Consider the following 23,208-nt stretch of genomic DNA (forward strand, 5'->3'; position numbering starts at 1 on the left):
CAGCTGCCTATATCTGTGCCTTGTGGTATCCCAAGGGCAATAACGGGCTGGGGTCTTGGATGTCTGTCTTTGAGTATCTCCTTTGGTACAAAAAGTCAATAGTGGTTTACACACATACAAGTTTTATGACAGATACACTGGGGATACACATGTGGGGAATCTTCCCTTGCCCTGGTGGCGCCTTATTGCAAATGTACAGAAGTAGACAAATTTAGGTGACAAAGACTACAAACTGCTCCACAGATTGTAATTTTCTCCTGTGAAGAGAGGCATGGATCATTAACAGAATGTTATTAACAACAGTAGAAAGGGAGGCCATAGGAGAAACGAGGTTCCAAAGAGTGAGGCTGCGTGGAACTTGCTACCTATTTTCTAACTACATGTCAACAACTAATGACCATCCAGCACAGGCACACCACCTCCACTGGGAGCACAGTACATTCTCGGAGTTTCGGTCTCGAGAGACGCATGACTTCACAATGAAGGCTGACAGACGCTGATGACTGAGGAGATGAATGCAGTAAGAAACACAGCTAACTCTTAAGAATTGGGGAAGACACAAGCCTCGGAAGAGAAAGTGAGATGTGGGGGCTGCTGGTACATCATAGAAGTGGTCCGAGATGGTCTATAGCACTTCACCACCAAAAGACAATTTAGAACTAGATCTTTATTCTACTTGTAATTCACTGGATAAACAAAGAAATTTCAAACCGAACCAAAGTGATGATGTGAATCTCATTAGATCTGAAAAGGTCATGAGAACTTTCTCTAGAGACAGAACCTGCCCTGTATCACATCCAGCCCAGAACCATCCCCAAAAGTCTAATCAACTCCTCTGCAGCTCACCAGCCATGTTCATCCCAAGGTGGTGATTATCAAAACCACAGACTGCTCCCCAAGGGGCACTGATTCTGGTCTCTGCCTTGCGTGGTGTAGGTCAAAATTCTTTTTTAAAAAATGGAAGAGAAGACCACAATAAGATGCCACTTCACACTAACTAGGATGGCCATAAGCATGAAAAATAACAAGTGTTGGTGAGGATGTGGAGAAACTGGAACCCTCATAAATTACCAGTGGAAATGTAAAATGGTACAGCTTCCGTGGAAAACTGTCTGGCAATTCCTCACAAAGTAGAATATAGAGCTACCATGTGAATCAGCAATTCCACTCCTCGGTATATACCCACATGAACTGAAAACATTTGAAACTCAAACAACTGAAAACTCAAAAACTGGTACACAAGTGTTCTTGGCTGCATTACTCATAATAGCCTTTTTGTAGAAACAACCCAACTGTCCATCAACTGATAAAAGGATAAGCAAAATGTGATATATCCATACCATGGATACATGCTACAGCATGAATGAATCCTGAAACCATCACATGAAATGAAAGAAGCCAGACACACAAGGCCATAATATTGAGTGATTCCATTTATGAGAACTGTCCAGAAAAAACAAAAAGAAATCTTTAGAGATAGATGTTAGTGGTTGCCTGGGGCTGGGGGAAAGGTAATGGGGAGTCATGCCAATGGGTGTGTGGTTTCTTTCTGAGGTGGTGAAAATGTTCTGGAATTAGAAATGGTGGTGGATGTGCAACACTGTGAACACACTAAAATCCACTGAATTGCATACTTTAAACAGGTATGTAAATTATGGGTATGTAAATTATATCTCAATAAAGCTGTTATTTAAAAAAGGAGGAACAGGTCACTTAGTACTGATGTTTATTGCTAAGGCTCCAATCTTTTGGGTTCTACAAAATATACACCTGAAACGTTCCAACCTCCTGCTTGATGATTACTCATGACTGGAAGGAGGGAAGTGGCCCAGACCAAAATAAGCACCATCAGCTTGACCAGGAAGTTCCTAAAGGCTCTATTCACTTCCTCCCATAGAACACCAAAGAAAATGACTGTGTTTCTCAGTGTCCTTGATGCAAGGAATCTCATAGAAAATGGCTGATTCTGCAGATGAATCACAATTTTCTGTTTTCAGAAAACAAAATTTTGTATATGACTATCTTTTCGACCTTTGCTACTAGAAAATCTAAGTGGCAAATTTATTGTTTAAATTTTATCTTTTCCTCACATCAAGATCCTAAGAGTTATCTGCCTTCCCTGCTTCTGTTTGATGGTCTCTATCATCCTTTAAATATTTCCTTTTATAATAAAGGATGTTTTTATGAGCAAACTGCTCTAAGTCCTTTTGGTTGCAAGTATGGTTCAATTCCAAAACAAAAACTAACATTCCTCCCATTTGCCAGCTCTCAAAAGTTATGAGTAATGATTGAATCTGCACCTCTGCCTGATCTCTGGGTCCTTCTTCAAAGCAGAGATGTTCTAAAGGTTTCAAGGTGGTTGGCTTCCCTGTCTCTGGGGTCTTTTACTAAATCACTGCTTGCCATGGGGACTGACAGAAGTACCCAGGTTGTTGCGCAGGACAGCCTCCCCACCCAGGCCCAGCTTCCACCTGAGACTGACCCTGGGCCTAGGCATCGGTTTAGTTTTCATCTACCTGTTCTCAGGCTAAGAAGATAAGCAATCTGAGGCTACAGAAAACAGCCCAGCAGATACCTCAGAAGAGCTACAGTAGCTTGTTTACCTACAGGTTAATAATAGGTCCTAATTTAGGGGAAGGAATCCAAGGAGCTGAGAAATGAAAGGACCTACATATGGTTGAAATGCTAGCTGCAGAGCGGAAGTGACTACCGCCTTGATCTCGTGTCTCTTAGCTTGGTGCTCTATCGTGCTCTTTCCACTCCAGAACAGGGCTCATCACTGCCCGCGTCTGTCAGGCCTCGGGCTGAAAAGGATCCGGAGAACACCAAAGGTCAGGTGGGCCAGGACACAAGGCACAGGACTCCCTGCTCCTCCCGAAGTTCAACACCATACTCAGATGTAGTCCAAGCTCCTGTGCTTGGTCTGGGCCCCATGGGGTCCAAAAACCAGAGTTAGGCAAGAACCACACAAGGTTCAAGGGAAGTATGGCCTTGAATCATCATTCTTTTCCTCTGCCCCAGTTTACAGGGGTTACCAAACACAGAATGAGACATCCAAATGCTTTAGAGCAGGAAAGCCACCTCCAATTTCATAGGGTTGGCACAAGGCCCTAAGAGGAGAAGGGACTTGCTTAGAGAAGGGACTTGCTTAGGGTCAGTCACTAAGTTACCGGCAAAAATAAGATTAGCCTTCAGGTCTGCTCTGTTTTTTCCTTGGCTTTTTGACTACTGCTGCCCATGCACAGATGGACCTACAAAACTGGCCCAGACAGGAATAGCTGGAGGATTTCGCCTCATCAGAATGATGCAGTCTTTCCACAATGTTCCTGCCCTTGTGAAAGTCATCCTTCTGGCCTATGGGATTCTAGTCACTCACTTCCATTCATGCAGCCAGATGGGGACCCATCTTAGTGATGTCAGGAACAATGGCAATTAATGAACGGAAGGTGCCTGAGAACAAGAATGGGCCCTGAGCAGGAAAAAGAGTCATTCAGCCCTACAGAAACTCAAACTCTAAAGTCTCATAAATGGAAGGAGCTATGCATTAATGTAAAAAGAAAAGTGGGAAGCCAACAACAGGAATTCTGTATTGACATTTGGTTCTTAATAATAACATCCAAAATGCATTCTGTTCTTATAGCACTGCATCTGGTCGAGGATATATGTTGCTGAAGGTTGCTGGAGTCTCCCTTGGGAAGTGGGGAGGAGTTGGTGGTGAAAGGGGAGGAGCTGGTGGTGAAAGAGACACACTGATTTCTCTTTGGGAGCTATCCGCAGCTAGGTGGAGAGCTGCAGCGGGTGTCTTGGCTCTGGTAAGGGGTGGGGAGGCTATCCCAGCTGGTCTGCAAACATATGAGCAGAATCCCTTGCCCCCAGCCCGCAAGAACATGGTTGCTGATGGGGACAGCAGTGGCAGCTCCAGGAGAGTGGAGGGAAGCCTGGGATGTTACATTCTTGAGGCCTTCACAGGTACATGTCATCGTAGCCCGGCGGGGGGAGATGGTCTGGGTTAGGTCTGGAATGGAAAGAGGGGCTGATGAGTTGGGAGTGATGGAGAGACCAGGGGGACATGGGCAGACGTGACCCTGCACTGAGGGAACCTGCCCTTCAAAATGATGTGGTGGTGGTGTGAGGAATTTAAAAACATGCACTCAAGAGCCAGACAGCCTGGGTTTGAATCCTGACTCCCCAACTTGGTATAAGTTACCTAATCTTTCAGGTTCTCACTTTCTGCATCTATAAAATGTAGACACCACTATCTACCCAAGACTGCTGAAGAAAGGATCCAATGAGTTTCTGACACATACTTAACTTTCAAGAACTGTTAGTTCCTCCTCCTACTTTGAGTCCTCCCCAGAGGGGAGCTGGGGAAAGAGAGGCACTGAGGGATAGGGAGCTCCTAGAAGGCTCCAGGGAGGCATCAGGCAGGGACCTGGAGGAGGCTCCACTCTCCTGGCAGCAACAGGTGAAGGCAGAGGCAACTGTGTGCCTGGGGCTAGAAACCTTCGTTGCTGCCACACTGAGCCAAGCTGCCATCAGGTCCTACTTCTCAGCATACCTGAGTGACTACCTACCCAGGTGGGCTGGTCCCAATGGGTCCGAAGGGGTCAAAGCGAGCTCCTGGGGGCACAGCGCCTGGAGGAAGCCGGTTCGGGAGGCCTGAGGAAGGGTCAATAAGTGCTCTTGGGAAGCCAGATCTCAGGGGATCCACAATCATGCCACCTCTCCGATGCCTAAGGCAAGAAGGAAAGGTGGGTAAGCAGGTGTGGCAAGGACTGCCCTTGGAGAACAGGTGAGGGAGGTGAGAATGGACCAAGAATGGCTGGGTTGTCTAATGTGGATGGCCCAAGCAGACATGTGGATGGCTGCCTGAGAGCCAGCAAAAAGTGGGCAAGGGCAAGAACACAAAGCCTATACGAAGAGCATACTTCACAGCTGAGTACTTTTGGCTCTGCAGGGGTTGGTTCTTCTGCACAGTGCTTTTGGTTCTGTAGGGCTCCTCAAAATTGAGATCCCTGCCACATCCTGTACCCAAGAGGGCCAACTTGATCCAAGACCAAGAGCCAGAACTTGCCAAGGTCAACTTCAATGCACTCACAAGGTTCTGCAGGGTGCTACTTTAGGTTTAAGGACTAATAATAGCATTGAGAAAATTCGTGATGTTGGTTTTTTCTGCTCTTTCCCTTAAGGGCCTCAGGGCAATTTCTGACTGCCTGTAGATTGCCTAAGTCTGGCTCCTGACAGCATCTGTCCCTCATGGAATTCCATGGACCTGACCTCATGTGCTCAAACTAGGATGAATGAGCTGATGGTTCCCAAAATTTTGAGGTCACTGCTTAGTTATATCCCCACTGTCTATGAATGAGATGCTGAAATTGGGGTCACTTTGCAGCAGAGGTTAAAATCTAGTTGGAATCATTCAGGGAAGAGAGTGGAGAGCAGAGGCTATAGAAACTTTGTTGGATGCATGATAAGAACCATCCAGAGTCTAATGGGGCTCAGAGGCTCCCTTTATCAAGTGGGGTAATCTCTGAATGGCCCTGAGCTGCCCTAAGGCCCACCATGTGCTCTTCACTATACAGCTGATAAACTAGGGTGGGCAGGGGGACCGGGAAATGGCAGAAGAGCTGCCTGCTGGGCTTGCTCACCTCCCTGCCAACACTCAGCGCTCTCCTGCACTGCTCTAGCTGAGGAGGGGCAGCGCATGTGGCAGTGCTTTCTCAGCCGCTCAGCAACAACTCCCTCCTCCACCCCAAAGGAAGAGACTGACTGAAAACTCTAAAATTAGAAGATGAACTGGGGCTGAAAAGCCACAAGAGCAAGTTGTGTTGCTGCCACCTCCCCAGCAGTACTCACCCAAAAGGGTCTAAGTCTTCTCCCCCGACAGCAAATGGGCCCAGGGGATCACACCTGAAACAAACAAGAGACAATTACTGCAAGTCCCAGAGCAGCCAGGCACCTGATACATGTGGGATCACAAACACATTTGCAGGCACGGCAAACCCCTGCACAAGACCATAACACAAAGGATATTTCAGGGTGGTCCTTGGCTCAGATGAACAGTGATAATCCTACAATGACAATTATGTAAGAAGGGCGGAACACAAACCTAAAAACATAGATTAAAATATTAAATATTAATATTTTAAAATAGTAATATTGGTAACCTCCAGATAAATTTTATTCACATCTTTCTCAGTTTCTTCAACTTTTTATAATGAACCAAGAAGTTTTACATCAGAAAAACATTATTCTTAAACCCAAAACCAAAATCCCAAAGCTAAGATTCAGACGGAAGCTTCCAAGGTAGAGACAGATGCATGGAGTCACATACAGCTAGAACAGTGCTTCTCAACCTTTTCGTCAATATAGCCCCTGTATAAAATTTTAGTACTATAGATGTACTGCGTATCTGCGTATCTGTTTATGCATTGTACCTGAAGGAGGGCCACAAACCACTGTAATCTCTAGGGCTGCCCCTGACCCCAATAGCCGATTTCTGCCTTCATGGAGAATGCATGAGCTGGAAAGCACATAAATGACTGCATGCTTTCTGGAGAGTAATTCTATATTACCTCTGTAATATATATAGATATAGATACACATAAAAAAACATAGTCCTTCAGAAGTTTTATATGTCTTTTTTTTTTTTTAATGGCAGCACTTTTATTTTTTCTTATACAATGATGTGCTGCTAGGCCTAATGTTCTCACATAACAGTAAAAAAAACAAAATTTGTTGTCATCTCTTAAAGACTCAAGAATTGCATACCAAAAAAAAAAACCTTACATAAATGAAAAGGATGAATAAATTTACAGGTGTAAATGCAAACTGCTTCCAACTCAAGGCAAGTAACAGCCCATGGTGTTCTGGCAGGAAAACATCAGCTAAGAAAGGAAACTGGGTCCTACAGGCAAGACAGAAATGACAACTGGTTCAGGAGCCCTTGCCAGACTCTAGAGAAATCCCAGAATACTCAGCCCTGATACATTAATACCCTGCACCAGTGGGAGACTGCCAGCCACACAGACCCACCAAGTCATGGACTTGTCTTCCACAGGCATGTTATCCATCTCAGTCATGAAGTGCCCAAACCACATGTGCTAAGGGTTGAAATCAAAGACATGAACAGAGTATTAAACAAATACCAAGAGAACAGTTAACTTGAATACAAGGTCAGAATCAGCAACAAGTTCTACAATCCACTGCTGATCAAGCTTCAAGGACAAATTTCTTTCCAAAAGCTTATTCCAGTTTTGTGAGACTGGCATGAGGTGTATACATTTGTCAGGGGCAAATTTATACATCTGAATTACCCTATGCAGCAAATGCTACACATCTGCTTGTAGTCCATTTAGAAGCATTTGCGGTGGACAAGGAGGGGCCCAACTCGTCATACTCCTGCTTGCTAACCCACATCTGCTGGAAGGTGGACAATGAGGCCAGGATGGAGCTGCTGATCCACACGGAGTACTTGCGCTCTAGGAGCGCAATGATCTTGATCTTCCTTGTGCTGGGCACCAGGGCAGTGATCTCTTTCTGCATCCTGTTGGAGATGCCTGGGTACATGGTGGAGCCACCGGCCAGCACCGTGTTGGTGTACAGGTCCTGTGGATGTCCACATCACACCTTATGATGGAGCTGAAGGTGATCTCATGGATGCTGCAAAATTCCACACCCAGAAAGAAGGGCTGGAACAATGAATGCCCCCAAATACTGGAACTGCATGTTGCCAATGGTGATCACCTGGCTGTCAGGTAGTTTGTAGCTTTTCTCCAGGGAGGAGGATGATGTGGTGGTGGGCATCTCCTGCTCAAAGTCCAGGGCGACATAGCACTGCTTCTCCTTGATGTCATGCACGATCTCCCGCTCGGCCGTGCTAGTGAAGTTGTAGTCACACTCTGTGAGAATCTTCATGAGGTGGTCAGGTTCTGGCCAGCCAGGTCCAGACACAGGATGGTGTGGGGAGGGTACAGCCCTCGTAGACAGGCACTGTGTGTGACTCCATCTCCAGAATCCATGATAATGCCAGTAGTGCGCCCAGAGGCATAGAAGTATGGCCTGCACTGCCACGTACATGTCCAGGGTATTGAAGGTCTCAAACATGATATGAGCCATCTTCTCTCTGTTGGCCTTGGGGTTTAGGGGGCCCTCAGTCAGCAGCACCAGGTGCTCCTCCAGGAACACATGCAGCTTGCTGTAGCCAGTGTGATGCCAGATCTTCTCCATGTCTTCCTGGTTGGTGACAATCCTGTGCTCGATGGGATACTTCAGTGTCAGGATGCTGTGCTTGCTCTGGGCCTTGTCACCCAGGTAGAAGTCCTTCTGGCCCATCCCCACCATCATGCCCTGGTGTTGGGGGCACCTGACGGTGGAAGGAAACATGGTTCGAGGGGCGTCATCCCCAGCAAAACCAGCTTTGCACATGCTGGAGCCATTGTCAATGACAAGTATGGCAATCTCTTCTTCCATTGTGATTGGTGGAGGAGCGGGAAGAGTTCCTCCTTCTAGGCGGCAGAGCAGCAGGAAGATGTGGAGCACAGGCTGGCAGTAGTGAGTGAGACCCTCTTATATATCTCTATATTCTTTGATCTGATAATTTTATGTCGAAGTGTTCATTTTAAATAAAGAATAAAGAATTTAAATTAAAATATATTCACAAAGACATGAATCAAGGAAACTGCAGTCAGCTTAAATGGAGACCAGTTAGGAACATCATGGCAGGTTCCTAATTTAGCCATGGAAACAATAAAAACCATGTTCTGAGAATGTTTTAAAAATGATGTGGAAAAACACTCATGCTGTAGTGTTAAGTATCAAGGGGAAATGGGGTTTATCAACAGCCTAGGGAAATTAACTGTGAAAAATGTGTGTACGCAGGGTAGTGGTGGTGGTATGTATAATTACAACTAGAAAGAAGCGTACTGAGAGTGTAAACAGTGACAGTTACTCCTGGGTGGTGAGGTATTTCTTTATACTTTCCTGTTTTTTCTGTAATGGATATGGATATAATACAACAAAAATCTTTAGTATTTTGAAAGATGTGCTCTGGAATCTTCGCAGAGCCCTGGCAAGCAATACAAACCTGACAGTTTCAGGGCAGTGGCAGGTTCCTGCCAGACCTTGGGAAAGCCTTATATACAGCAGCTAATCTAAGCTTACAGGTAAGAAGCCATTAATTAGAGAACTGGGAAAAAATCCAAAAGTAGGTGCTCCTCCAGTCAGTTCCACCTGATGGGTTGGAATCGCAGAATACTGTGATTTAAATGGACAAGGCCAGGTTTCCTAGGGAAGAAATTTTTCCTGACCTAGGTTACTACTCCCAAGCCACAGTTCATGGAGCTAGCAGTCAAAGTTTCTAGCAGCCTCCAATATCCTGCCCAACTGGAGGCAGACCAGGTGGTGCCAGAGGGCAGTGAGCATCTTACCTGACTCCATGAAGTGCCCCCCGACAGAGTGGCAAACATAGGGGGCTTCTAGTGGCTGTTAAAATGCTTGGGAATAAAGAGTCTTGATTGCTCTGAAATATGCAACCATCTCTATTTTTCTCTCTGGACCACGAAATATGGGGAGGAGAGAAGAAACAGAGAACAAGAAAGGCCAGAAAGGCAGTTGCAGGCTGGGCATGGTGGCTCATGCCTGTAATCCCAGCACTTTGGGAGGTTGAGGTGGGCAAATCACTTGAAGCCAGGAGTTTGAGACCAGCCTGGCCAGCATGGCAAAACCATATCTGTAAAGGCCGAGTGCAGTGGTTGATGCCTGTAATCCAAGCACTTTGGGAAGTCGAGGTGGGAGAACTGAGAGTCCAGGAGTTCGAGACTAGCCTGGGCAACACAGTGAGACCCCTATCTCTATTCTTAAGGAAAAATAGGTGCTGTATTTCCTAAGTTGTTTTTGCTATTAACATTTTTAATGGCCAGTACATACTCAAGAGAAGTAAATTTTTAAAATTTACTTAATTTTCTATTGCAAGCATTGATGATGTTTCTGGGGTATGCATGTGTAACTACAAATAACACTGTACTTAATACCTTTCACGTACATTTTTTTTCTCTATGTTAGAAAACACAGATATCTTACCTTCTGTCACTCCACTACTATATGATGGGAACAAAGAACTAATGTTTCTTTGGTCAACTAATTGAAAGGAGTTGTGCTCAGGAGCCTCAACTGCACCTGACTGAGATGATTAGGTCTTGGTCCTTGAAGTTAATGAGATCTAGATAACATTTTAGACTGAGTTGATGCAGTAATGGGTTAAGACTCTTGGAAACCTCAGGGGAAGAAAGATACATTTCATATTTGAGAGGCCAGAGAACAGACTGTGATAGATGGAATTCACTCCCCTCTCAAGACTCCACAACTCCTGATCCCCAGCACCTATGAATGTGATGAGAAAGCAATACTGTGATTGTTCTGTTATACGGCACAGTTGACCTCAAAAGGGCACATTATCTCAGTGGGCTCATCTAATAAACAGGAACCCTTAAAAGCACAGGACATGGAATGTGGCAGAAGAAGAATACCCAAGAAGAGACTCAACACAGCACTGCTGGCTTTGAAGAGGAGGCAGCCATGTGAGAAGAAATGCAGAAGGTCTTATGGAAATGAGGGAGAGGGATAGGAATCTTAGTCTTATAACCACAAGGAACTGAATTCTGCTAATGACCTGAATGAGCCAAGCAAATCCACATTCTTGACCTAGAGAATTATGACATAATAAGTGGGTGCAGTTTAAAGCCACTAAGTTCGTGGGAATTTATGATGCACACATATACTGCAAACACTTTCCTCACTTTACTAGCCTTACACTTTGAGTTCAGTTAGCTAACAGATGTTACGAAGACACTGTTTTTCTAAGTAATTTAAAAGAATAATGAGACTGACTCCAGCATTGGTAAGGATAGGAAAATGACACTGAAACATAGAATGTCAATTAACACAACTGTTTAGAAGGGCAACTGAGCAATAAGTATGAAAATCTCTATAAACAGACTTGGTCCTTAATGTAGTAATTCTATAGGAATCTATTCTAAGGAAACATTCAGAGACGTGCTCCAAATTGCATAAAAGTATGTCCATAAAAGTAATGAATCATTAGTTATAGTAGCCCCAAACCAGAAATGACAGGCTAAAAAAAGAACTTGCATCGTCCTTGAGTTTTCTTCCCTTCATTAAGCCAACTCATCAGCAAGTCCTGCCAGGTGTACTTCCAAACAGACCCTAGAGCCACCTGTCTTATATACCACCATCTACCACTGACCACCACTACTTCTTGCATGGCTGCCTGTGTCAGCTTCTTCTCTGGGTCTGTTTTTACTCTTGTCCCTCTATAATCCATCTCTACAAAGGGGCCAGAGGATTATTTTGTTTTTTAATGTAAACAATATGAAGTCCCTCCCTTGTAAAACCTGCCCAGTGGCTTCCCATTCTCCTGATCTTGACCCCATGGGCTACATGCACTGGCCTGTGCTTACCCCACGGTGTCATCTCCTAGGTCTCTGCTCCACTGCTGTACTGTGTTCCAACCAGTACTTGAAGCAATCCAAGCCAAGCCCATTTCTTTGTTCTTGGAGCAATCTAAGCCAAGCTCATTTCTTCTGAAACAACTGCCAACATATGTATCAAAAGGGGGAAATACTAAGGGCTGAATCCTGCTCCAATGCTCATGAGATATGTTGCTTTGGGCAAGTCAAGCTCTTGGTGCCTCAGTTTTCTTTTGCACAAAACAGAGATATCAAGAGCATCTACCTCATTCTCTTATGAGGCTTAAAAGAGATTGTTTTACATATATTTTACACTTACTGTAACTGCTCAGCCCACAGTAAAAGCTCAATAAATATAAACCATGTTAACATGTACACTGTCAGAATATGACTGGGATTCTTCAAGAGAAAAAAAAAATCCGTGGTTAACCGAGTCCCAACCACATAACTTTTCAAAACATTGATGGCTCCCATCACCCCATGGATCAAATCCAGCTTCTTAGCACACACTGGCCTTGTGATTTGGTCCTCACATTCATCTCTTCTCCCTTCACATGCTGACATGAGTGAAACAAAAACTTCCCCACTTGTACAAGATGATTTCACAGCCCCATTGGTACCCACCATTCCCTCTGCATAAAAGTCAATTACCGTCAATACCATAGAACTTTTATTGGTCCTTTAAAACTTAGCTCATCAGGCATCATCTCTATGAAACCTTTCCTTCTACCCTTCAGATTAATCACTCTTCAGTGAGGTTCAGCAGATCTCAGACATACTTCTAAAATTGTTTTAAAAAGATTTATGATCTGGAATGAAAAGGGCAATTAGCCCCAATCAACTGTGAGCTCCTTGAAGGCTGAGTCCACACTTCATGACATATTCCCAGTAAGTGGCACATGATGGACTCAGGTTCAAATTCTGGCCTCACCATTTCACAGCTGTGTGACCCAGGGCAAGTTATAAATATCTAAGCCCTAGCTTTCTCTTGTGTAAAATACAGGTAATAGTATCTACTTCACAGGGTTGTTACATATATATTAAATGAGAACGCTTACAAAAGTGTAGTGCCTGTACATTTAGAGTCCAATAAGTAGAATTCAATAATTTACTATTATAACACAACTTTTCCTTCTTACTGTTGTGAGGAAGTTACTTACTGCACATGAACTTCAGCTTCCTTACCTGCAAAATGGGGAGAGCCCTTATCAATCTCATGGAATTGTTGAGGGGATTAAATAAGAGCACAGGGATTAAATGCCCAGCATTTGTCTGGAATCATTGGCACTTAATAAATAAATACTGGCTATATAAATGTTATTGAACTTTGCTATCCACAGGAAAAAACCAAAGGGATATTATGTGACTCCAACGGGAAAAGAATGAAAACAAATTTTAAGAATAGAGAATAGTTTCACAAGTAATGAAAAATGAAAACTAAATTATTAAAGTAACATAGGTAGAGGACAACCTTTTCAAAATATGGTGCTGGACCAACTGGATAGCAATGTGGAAAAATATAAATCTCACACCACACATAAAAAACATTTTAAATGGATTATAGATCTAAATATAAAAGGAAACCATTAAAGCTTCTAGGAGAAAATATACGAGGATTTCTCCATGACCTTGGCATAGGGCAAAGACTTCTTAAACAAAAATCAAAAGAGCATGAAACAAAGAGAAAGAACTGAAAAGCTAGATTACATAAAAATTAAGAATGTTTTAAACAATAAAAAAACCCCCCATTAACAGGGTAAAAAGGCAAGCTACAGAGGGGAGGAAGACATTTGTAATGCATTTATTTAACGAAGGACTTAACTTCAGAAAGTATAAACAATGTCAACAAGTCATAAAAAGACAAGCCAATAGAAAAATGAACAAGAGATTTGATTACCTCTTCACAAAAGATGAAATCCAAATGGCTAGTAAACCTCAAGAAAAAAAAAATTCAAAATGTGGCTCATGGACATGAGCCACATTTTACCATGAGGTCAAAACTATTTTATCTCAGAAACTATTTGCTTTTTTTGCTGTGTTGACATTTGCACTGATGGTGCAAAAGCAATAGTGGGTGGAACTGCTGATGCCATAGTATGACTCAAAGCAGTAGCACTAACCTGGCAGTCACTGCATCCTCCCTTACCACTCACTCACCCACATCTAGCTTCACTTTAGCATGTACTTGATGAAGAGGTATAGATTGTCAAGTTTTGTAAAATTTCAATATTTGAATATGTCTTTTTAATATTCTGTGTGAAGTGGGAAATGGGCATAAAGCACTTCTTTTTTTGTTTTTTTGAGACAGGGTTTTGCTCTGTCGCCCAGGCTGGAGTGCAGTGGTATGATCATGGCTCACCACAACCTCCACCTCCTGGGCTCAAGCAATCCTCCCACCTCGGCCTCTCAAGCAGCTGGGACTCCAGGGCCACGCCACCACACCCAGCTAATTTTCAGAGACAGAGTTCACCATATTGCCCAGGCTGGTCTCAAACTTCTAGGCTGAAGCAATTCACTTGCCTCAGCCTCCTGAAGTGCTGGGATTACAGGCATGGGCCATCACACCTGGCCTTGCATAAAGCACTTCTACTGCACACAGAGGCACAATGGTTGTCTTGATGAAAAGTACTTGTGCAGTTGTTCAAGTCGCTAGCTGAAGCAGTCATTTTTTCACAGAAAACTTTTTTTTTTACTTGAAAGAATGACAAACCATGCTTATTCAGACATGGCTACGTAGCAGGCATCTTCTCCAAAAGGATGTGAGCCCATTACTTCAAAGAAAATAATGAATGGTATTTACTGCCAATGAGAAAATTCAAGTTTTCAAGCAAAAATCAGCAATGATATTATATAATAAAATGTGTCAACTTTGAGAGCAGATCTGCATATCTCAGTGAATCAATATTTTCCAAATGACCAAAATACACGATCTTCTATAACAGTATTATACACAGGTAAAAGGTCCATTCAAAGGGCATGATAGACCAGTGGATTTTAACAGATATATAAAAAAGTTCACTGATATGGATTCAGATTCCACATTACAGTTAACCCTTACAAAAACTACTACTTGTCAAGTTGGTTCAACAGTAAAGAAGAGGCCGGGCGCGGTGGCTCACACCTGTAATCCCAGCACTTTGGGAGGCTGAGGTGGGCGGATCGCGAGGTCAGGAGATCGAGATCATCCTGGCTAACACAGCGAAATCCTGTCTCTACTAAAAATACAAAAAAAAAAAAAAAAAAAAAAAAAAAAAATCAGCCAGGCGTGGTGGCAGGCACCTGTAGTCCCAGCTACTAGGGAAGCTGAGGCAGGAGAATGGTGTGAACTCGGGAGGCGGAGCTTGCAGTTAGCCAAGATCGCGCCACTGCACTCTAGCCTGGGCGACAGAGCGAGACTCCGCCTCAAACAAACAAAACAGTAAAGAAGAATATCTATAATTATTTGAAAAGGTTATTAAACTAGTCCTTTTTTCAAACAAGTGATATGTGAAAGGCTTCAATGAAAACAACATATCCCCTACAGACTGAATGCAGAAGCAGAAACGAGAATCTAGTTGTCTTTCATTAAGATAGACATTAAAGAGATTTGCGAAAATGTAAAAGAATGTTACTCTTCTAAATTTTGTTTTGAAAAGATATTTTCAGAGAAATTTGTTATTTATATTAACACTTATGGGCTTATTTTTAAATGAACGAATAAATGTGCATTTTGAAAATATCATTTGTAACTGCTAATGCAGTAAATATTGATACATATAACCCATATAAGAGCTCTCTGGGATCCTCAATAATTTTTAGAGTGCTAGAGGGTTCCTCAGAACATAAAGTTTGAGGTCCTCCAGTGTAAGTAATATGATTCAAGGAAGTAAAAGAAAAAAAACCCTAATACACAGGGATGTTCATAGCTGTACTATTTACAATGAAAAATTAGAAATGCTTGAAATACCCCATAGAAGTGATATAAACCATAGCATACTAGTAAAATGAAATATCAGATGCCGAAAGAGTTATGTTTAGTACTTTAGTAAATGGATTACGAAATTTAAAAAGAAAATGCAGAATGCAAACTATTTGAAACATTTAAAAATATGTAAAGATACAGACTGGTTGGGATTAAAAATGAATTCAGAGTGACATAAATAAGAGCTTTATATCTAAAGATTTATTTTTAGAGAAGCTGGTTAAGCATAGAAAAGCTGTTTTTTTCAAAACATGGAGCAAGATTTGGGGCATACAGTCTCCTGACTATCAGAGGACAGATGAAGCAAAAGGAAACAGGTTAGATTTATAATGACAATAAAAAGTTAGGCTGGATAAAAAAATATTTTCCTTACAGATGGGTTGTTTTCAGTAATTCTTTCCTAGACATCTCAGGAGTAGGAAAGACCTGCCCACCTCCAATTTGCCACTACAATGGAATGTCTTCTCTAGCTATACTCCTCGCCTAGACACATCCAGTATCACAGCAGACCTAGAATCCTTTACAAGCTGCAGCCATACATCACTACACACCTAGGGAAACAAGTCTCTACGCTCTAGGGCAGACAATCCCAACTTTAGTTTGTATTTGGAAATTTCCAGGTGTGAGATAGGCAAAACAAGAGCGTTTAAGGCGAGGGGTGAGACACAGGACTGTGTCCTATGGGAAGGAGCAGAGGCTGCTATTTCTGCTCAGAGCACCAGCCAAGGGTGTTCAGTGATGGCTGCTCAGTGATGGGATAATTAATACCCTGCAGCAGAGAGGCCAGTTGCTGTGCTGCTTTTTGCCTCCTTCCTGCCTGTAGCTTCACCCCAAAACTAGGCATTTCAGGGAGAAAGGAAAAGGTGGAAGTTTGAGTGCCTGGTTGCTGAGCAACGTGGTGGTGATGCGAGCTGTAGTAAAGGAACCACAGCTATCTCAGCTCACGGACAAATGGGGCTGGCCAAGGAACAAGCAGAGAGTGGGGGCAGAGGCAGGTGAGGTGAGTACAGAGGGGAGATCTGATAGGCTACCAATTTGCTAGAAGCTAAGAAAAAGCCTCCTAAACATTCTGCCTCCTCTTCCAACCATCTCTCCAGTTCAGTGCCTTAGTCTTGTGAAATAGGTCTGCCTGAGAAAGATTTAATTGAGGAGGGGAAAGGAGATGGGCTTTTCTCCATAATCAGTCTACACTACATTGAATTTGTACACACACTGCTTATTACATGAACTAATGCCGACAGGTGCAGTGGGAAAAGCACGAGCTGCTGAGTTAGACCCGCTTCGGGGTAAATCCCAGTGCTCACCCTCCCAGCGAGATAACGCTGAGAAGCTACGTGCTACCTCTCTCAGCCACTGTCTCTTCCACTGTAAACAGGGATGCCACTGATCTTCTTGTAGGGCTGTCCAGAAGATGAGCAACCATATATTAACATACTTGGTTCACAGACCAACACACGGTGAACAGCCAAGAAAGGGAAATTACTTCTGTCCTCAACACAGGGTGACGATGATGATGATAACGGAAACAATGTCTATAATGGACCTGGGCCTGGGCCTAAATCCAGTTGCCCAACACCCTCTCTGGGCTGACACTCTCACACCTAATCCTACATCAAATCTGTTTTGGGGGGAAGATGGTAGTATTTAAAAAAAAATAAAACAAGGTTATTTTTTGAGAGACCCTCTACTCATTAAACCTTCAACCTTCTCCTCATCTTTGCCAGCTACCTGAATGGGAATCTACTGAATATTTTTTTTTTCCAGTGACCAGTTACTAGACCACTGAATAATTATTGAATGTCAACATGTGACATCCATCATCACATTCAATCCTACAAAACCTCTGAGACAGCTGTAGTTATTCCCAAGGTGCAGATGAGAAACCTGAGGCTCCAAGAGGCTAAATGTGCTAAGAGACAGGGAAAGGTACAAGCTCAGGGTTTGAACACAGCTGATCAATCTCCAAAGCAAAGCCTGTGCTCCTAACTGCCACAAAATACTCTTCTTGACATGGAGGGAGAGGTGAGGCAGTGAAGGAAGGGGACCAAGTTCTTCCTTCAGAGTGGTATGGAGGAGGGACAAGCTTGATCTTCTGCCTGATCCTCTCCAACCCACCAGGCTCTTTAGCCAAAGGAACTGTTGCCCTCAGAATCCTTCAGTGGTTTCCAATTGTCCACAGGGAGATTCATGTGCTTCACATCAGGGGCTTCCCCAAATCTGGCCCCATCCTCCCTAGCTGGTATATGCTAGGATTCCAGAAAAATTATTTTTGTCCAGTTGAAGTTCAGGGACAGCCCCATGTTTTTAGACCTTGATGCCTCTAATCTACTGTTTCCTCAATCTGGAACAACCTTCTTCATTAAAAAAAAAAAAAAAAAAAAAAAAATCTGTTATGTAGTAATTCACACATGAAAAGGCCGAGAGAGAGTGTAAGAAATAATTCCCTTTCCCATGAGACACAGCACAGGCAGCACTTCCAAGTAGCCTTTCCCAGGATACTCATGAAGTATCTCTGTGTTAACCTCTGTAACAGCAATTATCTCTCTTAACTTACTTATTTCCCATGCCACAGGGGAAGTGCATGCCTCTGTAGTAGGGGCCTAGCCCTAGGAATCCCTGAACCCACAGAGAAACAAATATTTGCTGAACAGAGGACTCACCAAAAATGTACAATGCACAGGTCCAAGCAATGAGTGAAAACACAGAGCAAAGAAAATATGCGCCTGAAAAAAGCCAGTAATCTTGAGATCAGACAAAAATAACTGAGTGGTGGTACTGTCAAAAGTAGGGTGAACTCCAGAGACAGAGAACCAGAGGTTTCTGCCAACCAAAACCAGGTTGGGGCAGGACTTGCTGGACCTGCAGCAGTCCAGTGGTTGACTGGTACCCTCCTTATTTTCTGGGCCTAGTAGAATATCCACATCTTCTCTGAAGCCTCCTCAGACCAGAGACTCAGAGCCTTCACTTAGTATGGATTCACTGAACTAAGGCCTACATCACTTCTTGGTAATTTTCTACCCTAGTAAAGAGTATTGTATCCTTTCCCTTACTCTAAGTGGGGAAGCTTGACCTGGTCTCAGCAACCCACTTAACGACCCCTGCCCGGCTCTGGCTCCACTGCCTGTCCTTCCAGGGCTCTGTACAGAACAGGCCTTCAGGCTAAGATGCCCTTTCTGCCCTACTCTCTGTCTGGCTAACATCTCTTCCTTATTCTTTAGGAGTCTGCTTAGTGGTCAGTCCCTTCCTTGGGGAAGCCTTCAGGTACAGCTCAGATTCCTTTCCCTATGTGCTCCCAGTCCATTGCTCATCCCTGACTAGATGATACGAGGACAAAAGGCCTCACTGGCCTTTGTGAAACACTCAGGGCTAAAGCCACTGTCCCCCTACACACAGCTGACTAAATACCATGGACTTAAGAACCTAAGTGGCTATTCAGCATCTAAATTTTGAGAGCTCTTTTACTGTCAAATAATTAAAGATTCACAGGGGCCCAGACACAGTGGCTCATGCCTGTAATCCCAGCCTTTTGGGAGGCTGAGGTGGGCAGATCACTTGAGTGCAGGAGTTTGAGACCAGCCTGGCTGACATGGTAAAATTCTGTCTCTACTAAAAATACAAAAATGAGCTGGATGTGGTGGCAGCCATCTGTAATCCCAGCTACTCGGAAGGCTGAGGCAGGAGAGTCACTTGAACCCAGGAGGCGGAGGCTGCAGTGAGCCGAGATAGTACCACTGTACTCCACACTGGGTGACAGAGGGAGACTCTGTCAAAAAAAAAAAAAAAAAAGATTCACAGAGGTTGGAAAAACAGTACAAGAGGTTCTAATACATTTCACACAGTTTTCTCTAACAGTTAAACCACCACAAAGATCTCTCTCATGCTACTCCCCTTAATAACCACACCTACAACTCTGCCCTCATAACCCCTGGCAATCATTAATCTGTTTAGCAGCTCTATAATGGTATCATTTAAAAAATGTTATATAAGTGGAATCACACAATATGTGACCTTTTGGGAATGGCTTCTTTCACTCAGCATACTGACTTTGATTAAGCAAATTGCTGTGCTTCAACAGTTCATTCCTTTATATCGCCGAGTAGTATTCCACAGTACGGATACACCACGGTTCCTTTAACTATTCATTACCGGAGGAGGGACATCTGGATAATTTCCAGCTTTTGGCTATTACAAAGAAAACTCCTCTGAACGTCTGTGTACAGGTTTTTCTGTGGGCACAATTTTCATTTTTCTGAGATAAATGTTCAGGAGTGTGATTCCTGGATCTAACTATTAAGTATATGTTTAGTTTTTTAAGAAACTGCCAAATGATTTTCCAGAGTAGCTGTAACACTTGACATGCCTGCCAGCAGTGTACATGATTCAGTTTTTCTGCACTCTCTCTAGAATTTAGCATCATCACTATTTTTAATTTTAGCTATTCTAATAGGTGTGAAACATCCCATTGTGGTTTCATTTGCATTTCCTCTAGCTTAATGGCTAGCAATGCTGAGAATCTTTTCATTGCTTCTTTGACATCTGTACGTGCTTCTCAGTGTATCACCTCTTCATATCATTTTTCCATTTTTTCTTTTCTCTGGGGGGACGGAGTCTTGCTCTGTCACCCAGACTGGAGTGCAGTGGTGCCATCTCGGCTCACTGAAACCTCCGCCTCCCAGGTTCAAGTGATCCTCCTGCCTCAGCCTCCTGAGTAGCTGGGAGTACAGGCATGCACCACCATACCAGCTAATTTTTGTATTTTTGAAGAGACAAGGTTTCGCCATGTTGGCCAGGCTGATCTCGAATTCCTGGCCTCAGGTGATCTACCAACCTCAGCTTCCCAAAGTGCTGGGATTACAGGCATGAGCCACCATGCCTAGCCTTCATTTTTCAATTTTCTAATTAGATAGTTTCTTAAGCGGTTGATTTTTGAGAGTTCTTTATCTAGATATGAATCCTTTGTTAAACATACGGTTTTCTAGCATTTCCTCCCAAACTGTAGGTTATGCTTCTATCCTCTTAACAGGGTCTTTCACAGAGTAAAAGTTCTAAATTTCGATGAAGTCCAATTTAGCATCTTTTTAAAACATTGTGCATTTAGTGCTGTATCTAAGAACTCTTCACTAAGCCCTAGATACTGAAGATTTCCTCTTGTGTTTTCTTCTAGGAGTGTTGTAGCTTGTATGTTACATTTAAATCAATGACCCAATTTGAGGTCATTTTTATATAAGGTTTAGGTCAAGGCTCATATTTTTGCTTTTGATTATCCAATTGCTCCAGCACCATCTGTTGAAAAGACGTTCCTTCCTCCATTGACTTGTTTTTGTACCCTTGTCAGAAGTTGGCTGATCTTATTTCTGTGCTCACTATTCTGTTCTACTTATCTATATGTCTGTCCCTCTGCCAATTCCACCATCTTGATTACTTTAGCTACATAATTAGCCTTAATATTGGGTAGAATGACTTCTACTCTATTCTTTTAAAAAATTGTTATAGCTATTCTAGATTCTTTGACTTTCCATATAAATATTAGAATTATCTGTTATATCTTGCTATATCTACAGAAATTCTTGTTGGGATTTTGATAGGAATTGCATTAAAATAGTATATCAATTTGTGGAGTATCTGACATTTTTACTATGCTGAATATGTTATGTCTCCCCATTTATTTAGATCTTCTTTGATTTCTTTCACTAGCATTTTGTAATTTTCAGTATAAAAGTCTTATACAAGTTTTGTTAGAATTATATCTGAGTATTTTAGCTTTTTTTTTTTTTTGGGCGGGGTGGGGGAGGGAGTCTTGCTCTGTCGTCCAGGCTGGAGTGCAGTGGTGCAATCCTGGCTCACTGCAACCTCTGCCTCCTGGCTTCAAGCGATTCTCCCACCTCAGCCTCCCAAGTAGCTGGGATTACAGGCGTGCACCACCATGCCTGGCTAATTTTTCTATTTTTAGTAGAGATAGGGTTTCACCATGTTGGTTGGCCAGGCTGGTCTCAAACTCCTGACCTCAGGTAATCTACCCTCTTCAGGCTCCCAGAGTGCTGGGATTACAGGCATGAGTCATCATGCCCAGCCTACCTGAGTAGTTTTTGAACAACTACAAACAGTACGGTATTTTAAATTTCATTCCATCTGTTTATTGCTAGTATATAAAAATACAATTAATTTTTCTATGTTAATCTGGTATCCGGCAACCTTGTTAAACTCATTTTTATTATTATTTTAGGTAGATTCCCTGGGATTTTCTATGTAGATCATTATGTCATCTGCATATATAAACTAGTTTATTTCTTCCTACCTTATCTGTATGATAATTCTTTTTCTTGTTTTAATGTGCGGGCAAAACTTTTAGTATTATGCTGAATAAGAGTGGTCAGAGTGGTTATCCTTGCCTTGTTCCTTAGGGGGAAGGCATTCAGTAGCTAATTTTAAATAAATCACTTTTGCTGGTATGATGATGAATCCTTAAAATATTGTTTAGGTACTAACAAACCACTCTCTAGCTGAAGGAAAAATATTACAAAAAAAAACAAAAAAAAGCCCCAGTCATGGGCAGTTATTATTGATTCTCTTGGACTATGGTTTGATCTCAAGGAAATCATTTCTATCATTATATATTTGTGTTTCCAATTAAGCCAACTCTAGGACTTTTGTAAAATACCCATTTTTTACAGCTTTATTGAGATACATTTCACTTAAAAAATTCAACCAGCTAACATGTATAATGCATGGTTTTTAGATGTTCACAGAATGTGCAAATATTCTAATTTTTGGAACATTTTCTTCACCCCAAAAAGAACCTTGTACCCATTAGCCGTCTCTCCTCATTCCTGTTTTCCCATCCTCCACCTCCACCCCGGCAACCACTAATCTGCTTTCTATCTCTTGCCTATTCTGGACATTTCACATTAAATAAATCATATAATATATAGTCTTTTATGACTGTCTTCTTTCACTTAACATGATGTTTTCAAGGTTCATCTACATTATAACATGTATAAGTAGTTCATTTTTATTGCTATAATATATTCAGTTGTAAGCATGTATCATATTTGCTGTTCATCAACTAATAGACATTTAGGTTGTTCCTACTTTTTGGCTATTGCAAATAATGCTATTTGTTGGTTTGGATTTCCATTTCCCTAATGACCAATGTTGTTGCACATCTTTTCATGTGCTCATGGACTATCTGTACATCCTCCTTGGAGAAATATCTATTCAAATCCTTTGAACATTTTAAAATTGGGTTTTCTTTTGTATTGTTCAGTTGTAAGAGCTCTTTATACATTCTGGATACAAGTTTCTTGTCAGATATCTGATTTGCAAATATTCTCTCCCATTCTGTGGATTATCTTTTCACTTTCTTGATACTATCGTTTTATGTACAAAATATTTTAATTTTGACAAAGTTCAATTTGTCTATTTTTTCCTCACTGCTTGTGCTTTTGACCTCCCAGGTGTTGTGTCTAAGAAACCAGTCTAACCGAAGGTCAGCGAATAAGACTACCCAAGGTAGACTTATTACTAGGTCTAGAAGTTTTATAGTTCAAGCTCTTACACTCAGGTGTGTGATTCATTGTGAGTTAATTGAGGAAGCGACCCAACTTCATTCTTTTCCATGTGGATATCCAATTGTCCCAGCACCATTTGAAAAGACTATGGTTTCTTTACTAAACTCTCTTGGCACCCTTGCTGAAATCGATTCCCTATGAATGTATGGGTTAATTTCTAGACTCTCAATTCTATTTCCTTGCTCTATATGTT

General features: G+C 42.4%; 1 protein-coding gene and 1 pseudogene across 6 annotated transcripts in view; both read right to left on the reverse strand.

Annotated features, from left to right (window-relative positions):
- Positions 1-1,245: 1,245 nt before the first annotated feature.
- PSMF1 (proteasome (prosome, macropain) inhibitor subunit 1 (PI31)) overlaps positions 1,246-23,208 on the reverse strand; it is a 47,850-nt gene continuing 25,887 nt past the window's right edge. For 3 of the 6 annotated variants that reach the window (XM_011943403.1, XM_011943404.1, XM_011943409.1), the window contains 3 exons: positions 5,857-5,910; positions 4,575-4,733; positions 1,703-4,015 (listed from right to left, as the gene is read on the reverse strand). In XM_011943403.1, the coding sequence (XP_011798793.1) occupies positions 3,964-4,015; positions 4,575-4,733; positions 5,857-5,910 (265 nt within the window). In that variant the 3' untranslated portion in view covers positions 1,703-3,963. Of the gene's footprint in view, positions 4,016-4,558; positions 4,734-5,856; positions 5,911-23,208 lie in introns of all 6 variants that reach the window. The other 3 variants (XM_011943405.1, XM_011943406.1, XM_011943407.1) reach the window with 3 other exon arrangements.
- Positions 7,355-8,472, reverse strand: LOC105512792 (annotated as a pseudogene).

This window comes from Colobus angolensis, unplaced genomic scaffold (genome assembly GCF_000951035.1).
Source record: "Colobus angolensis palliatus isolate OR3802 unplaced genomic scaffold, Cang.pa_1.0 Scaffold219, whole genome shotgun sequence".
NCBI lineage: Eukaryota > Metazoa > Chordata > Mammalia > Primates > Cercopithecidae > Colobus > Colobus angolensis.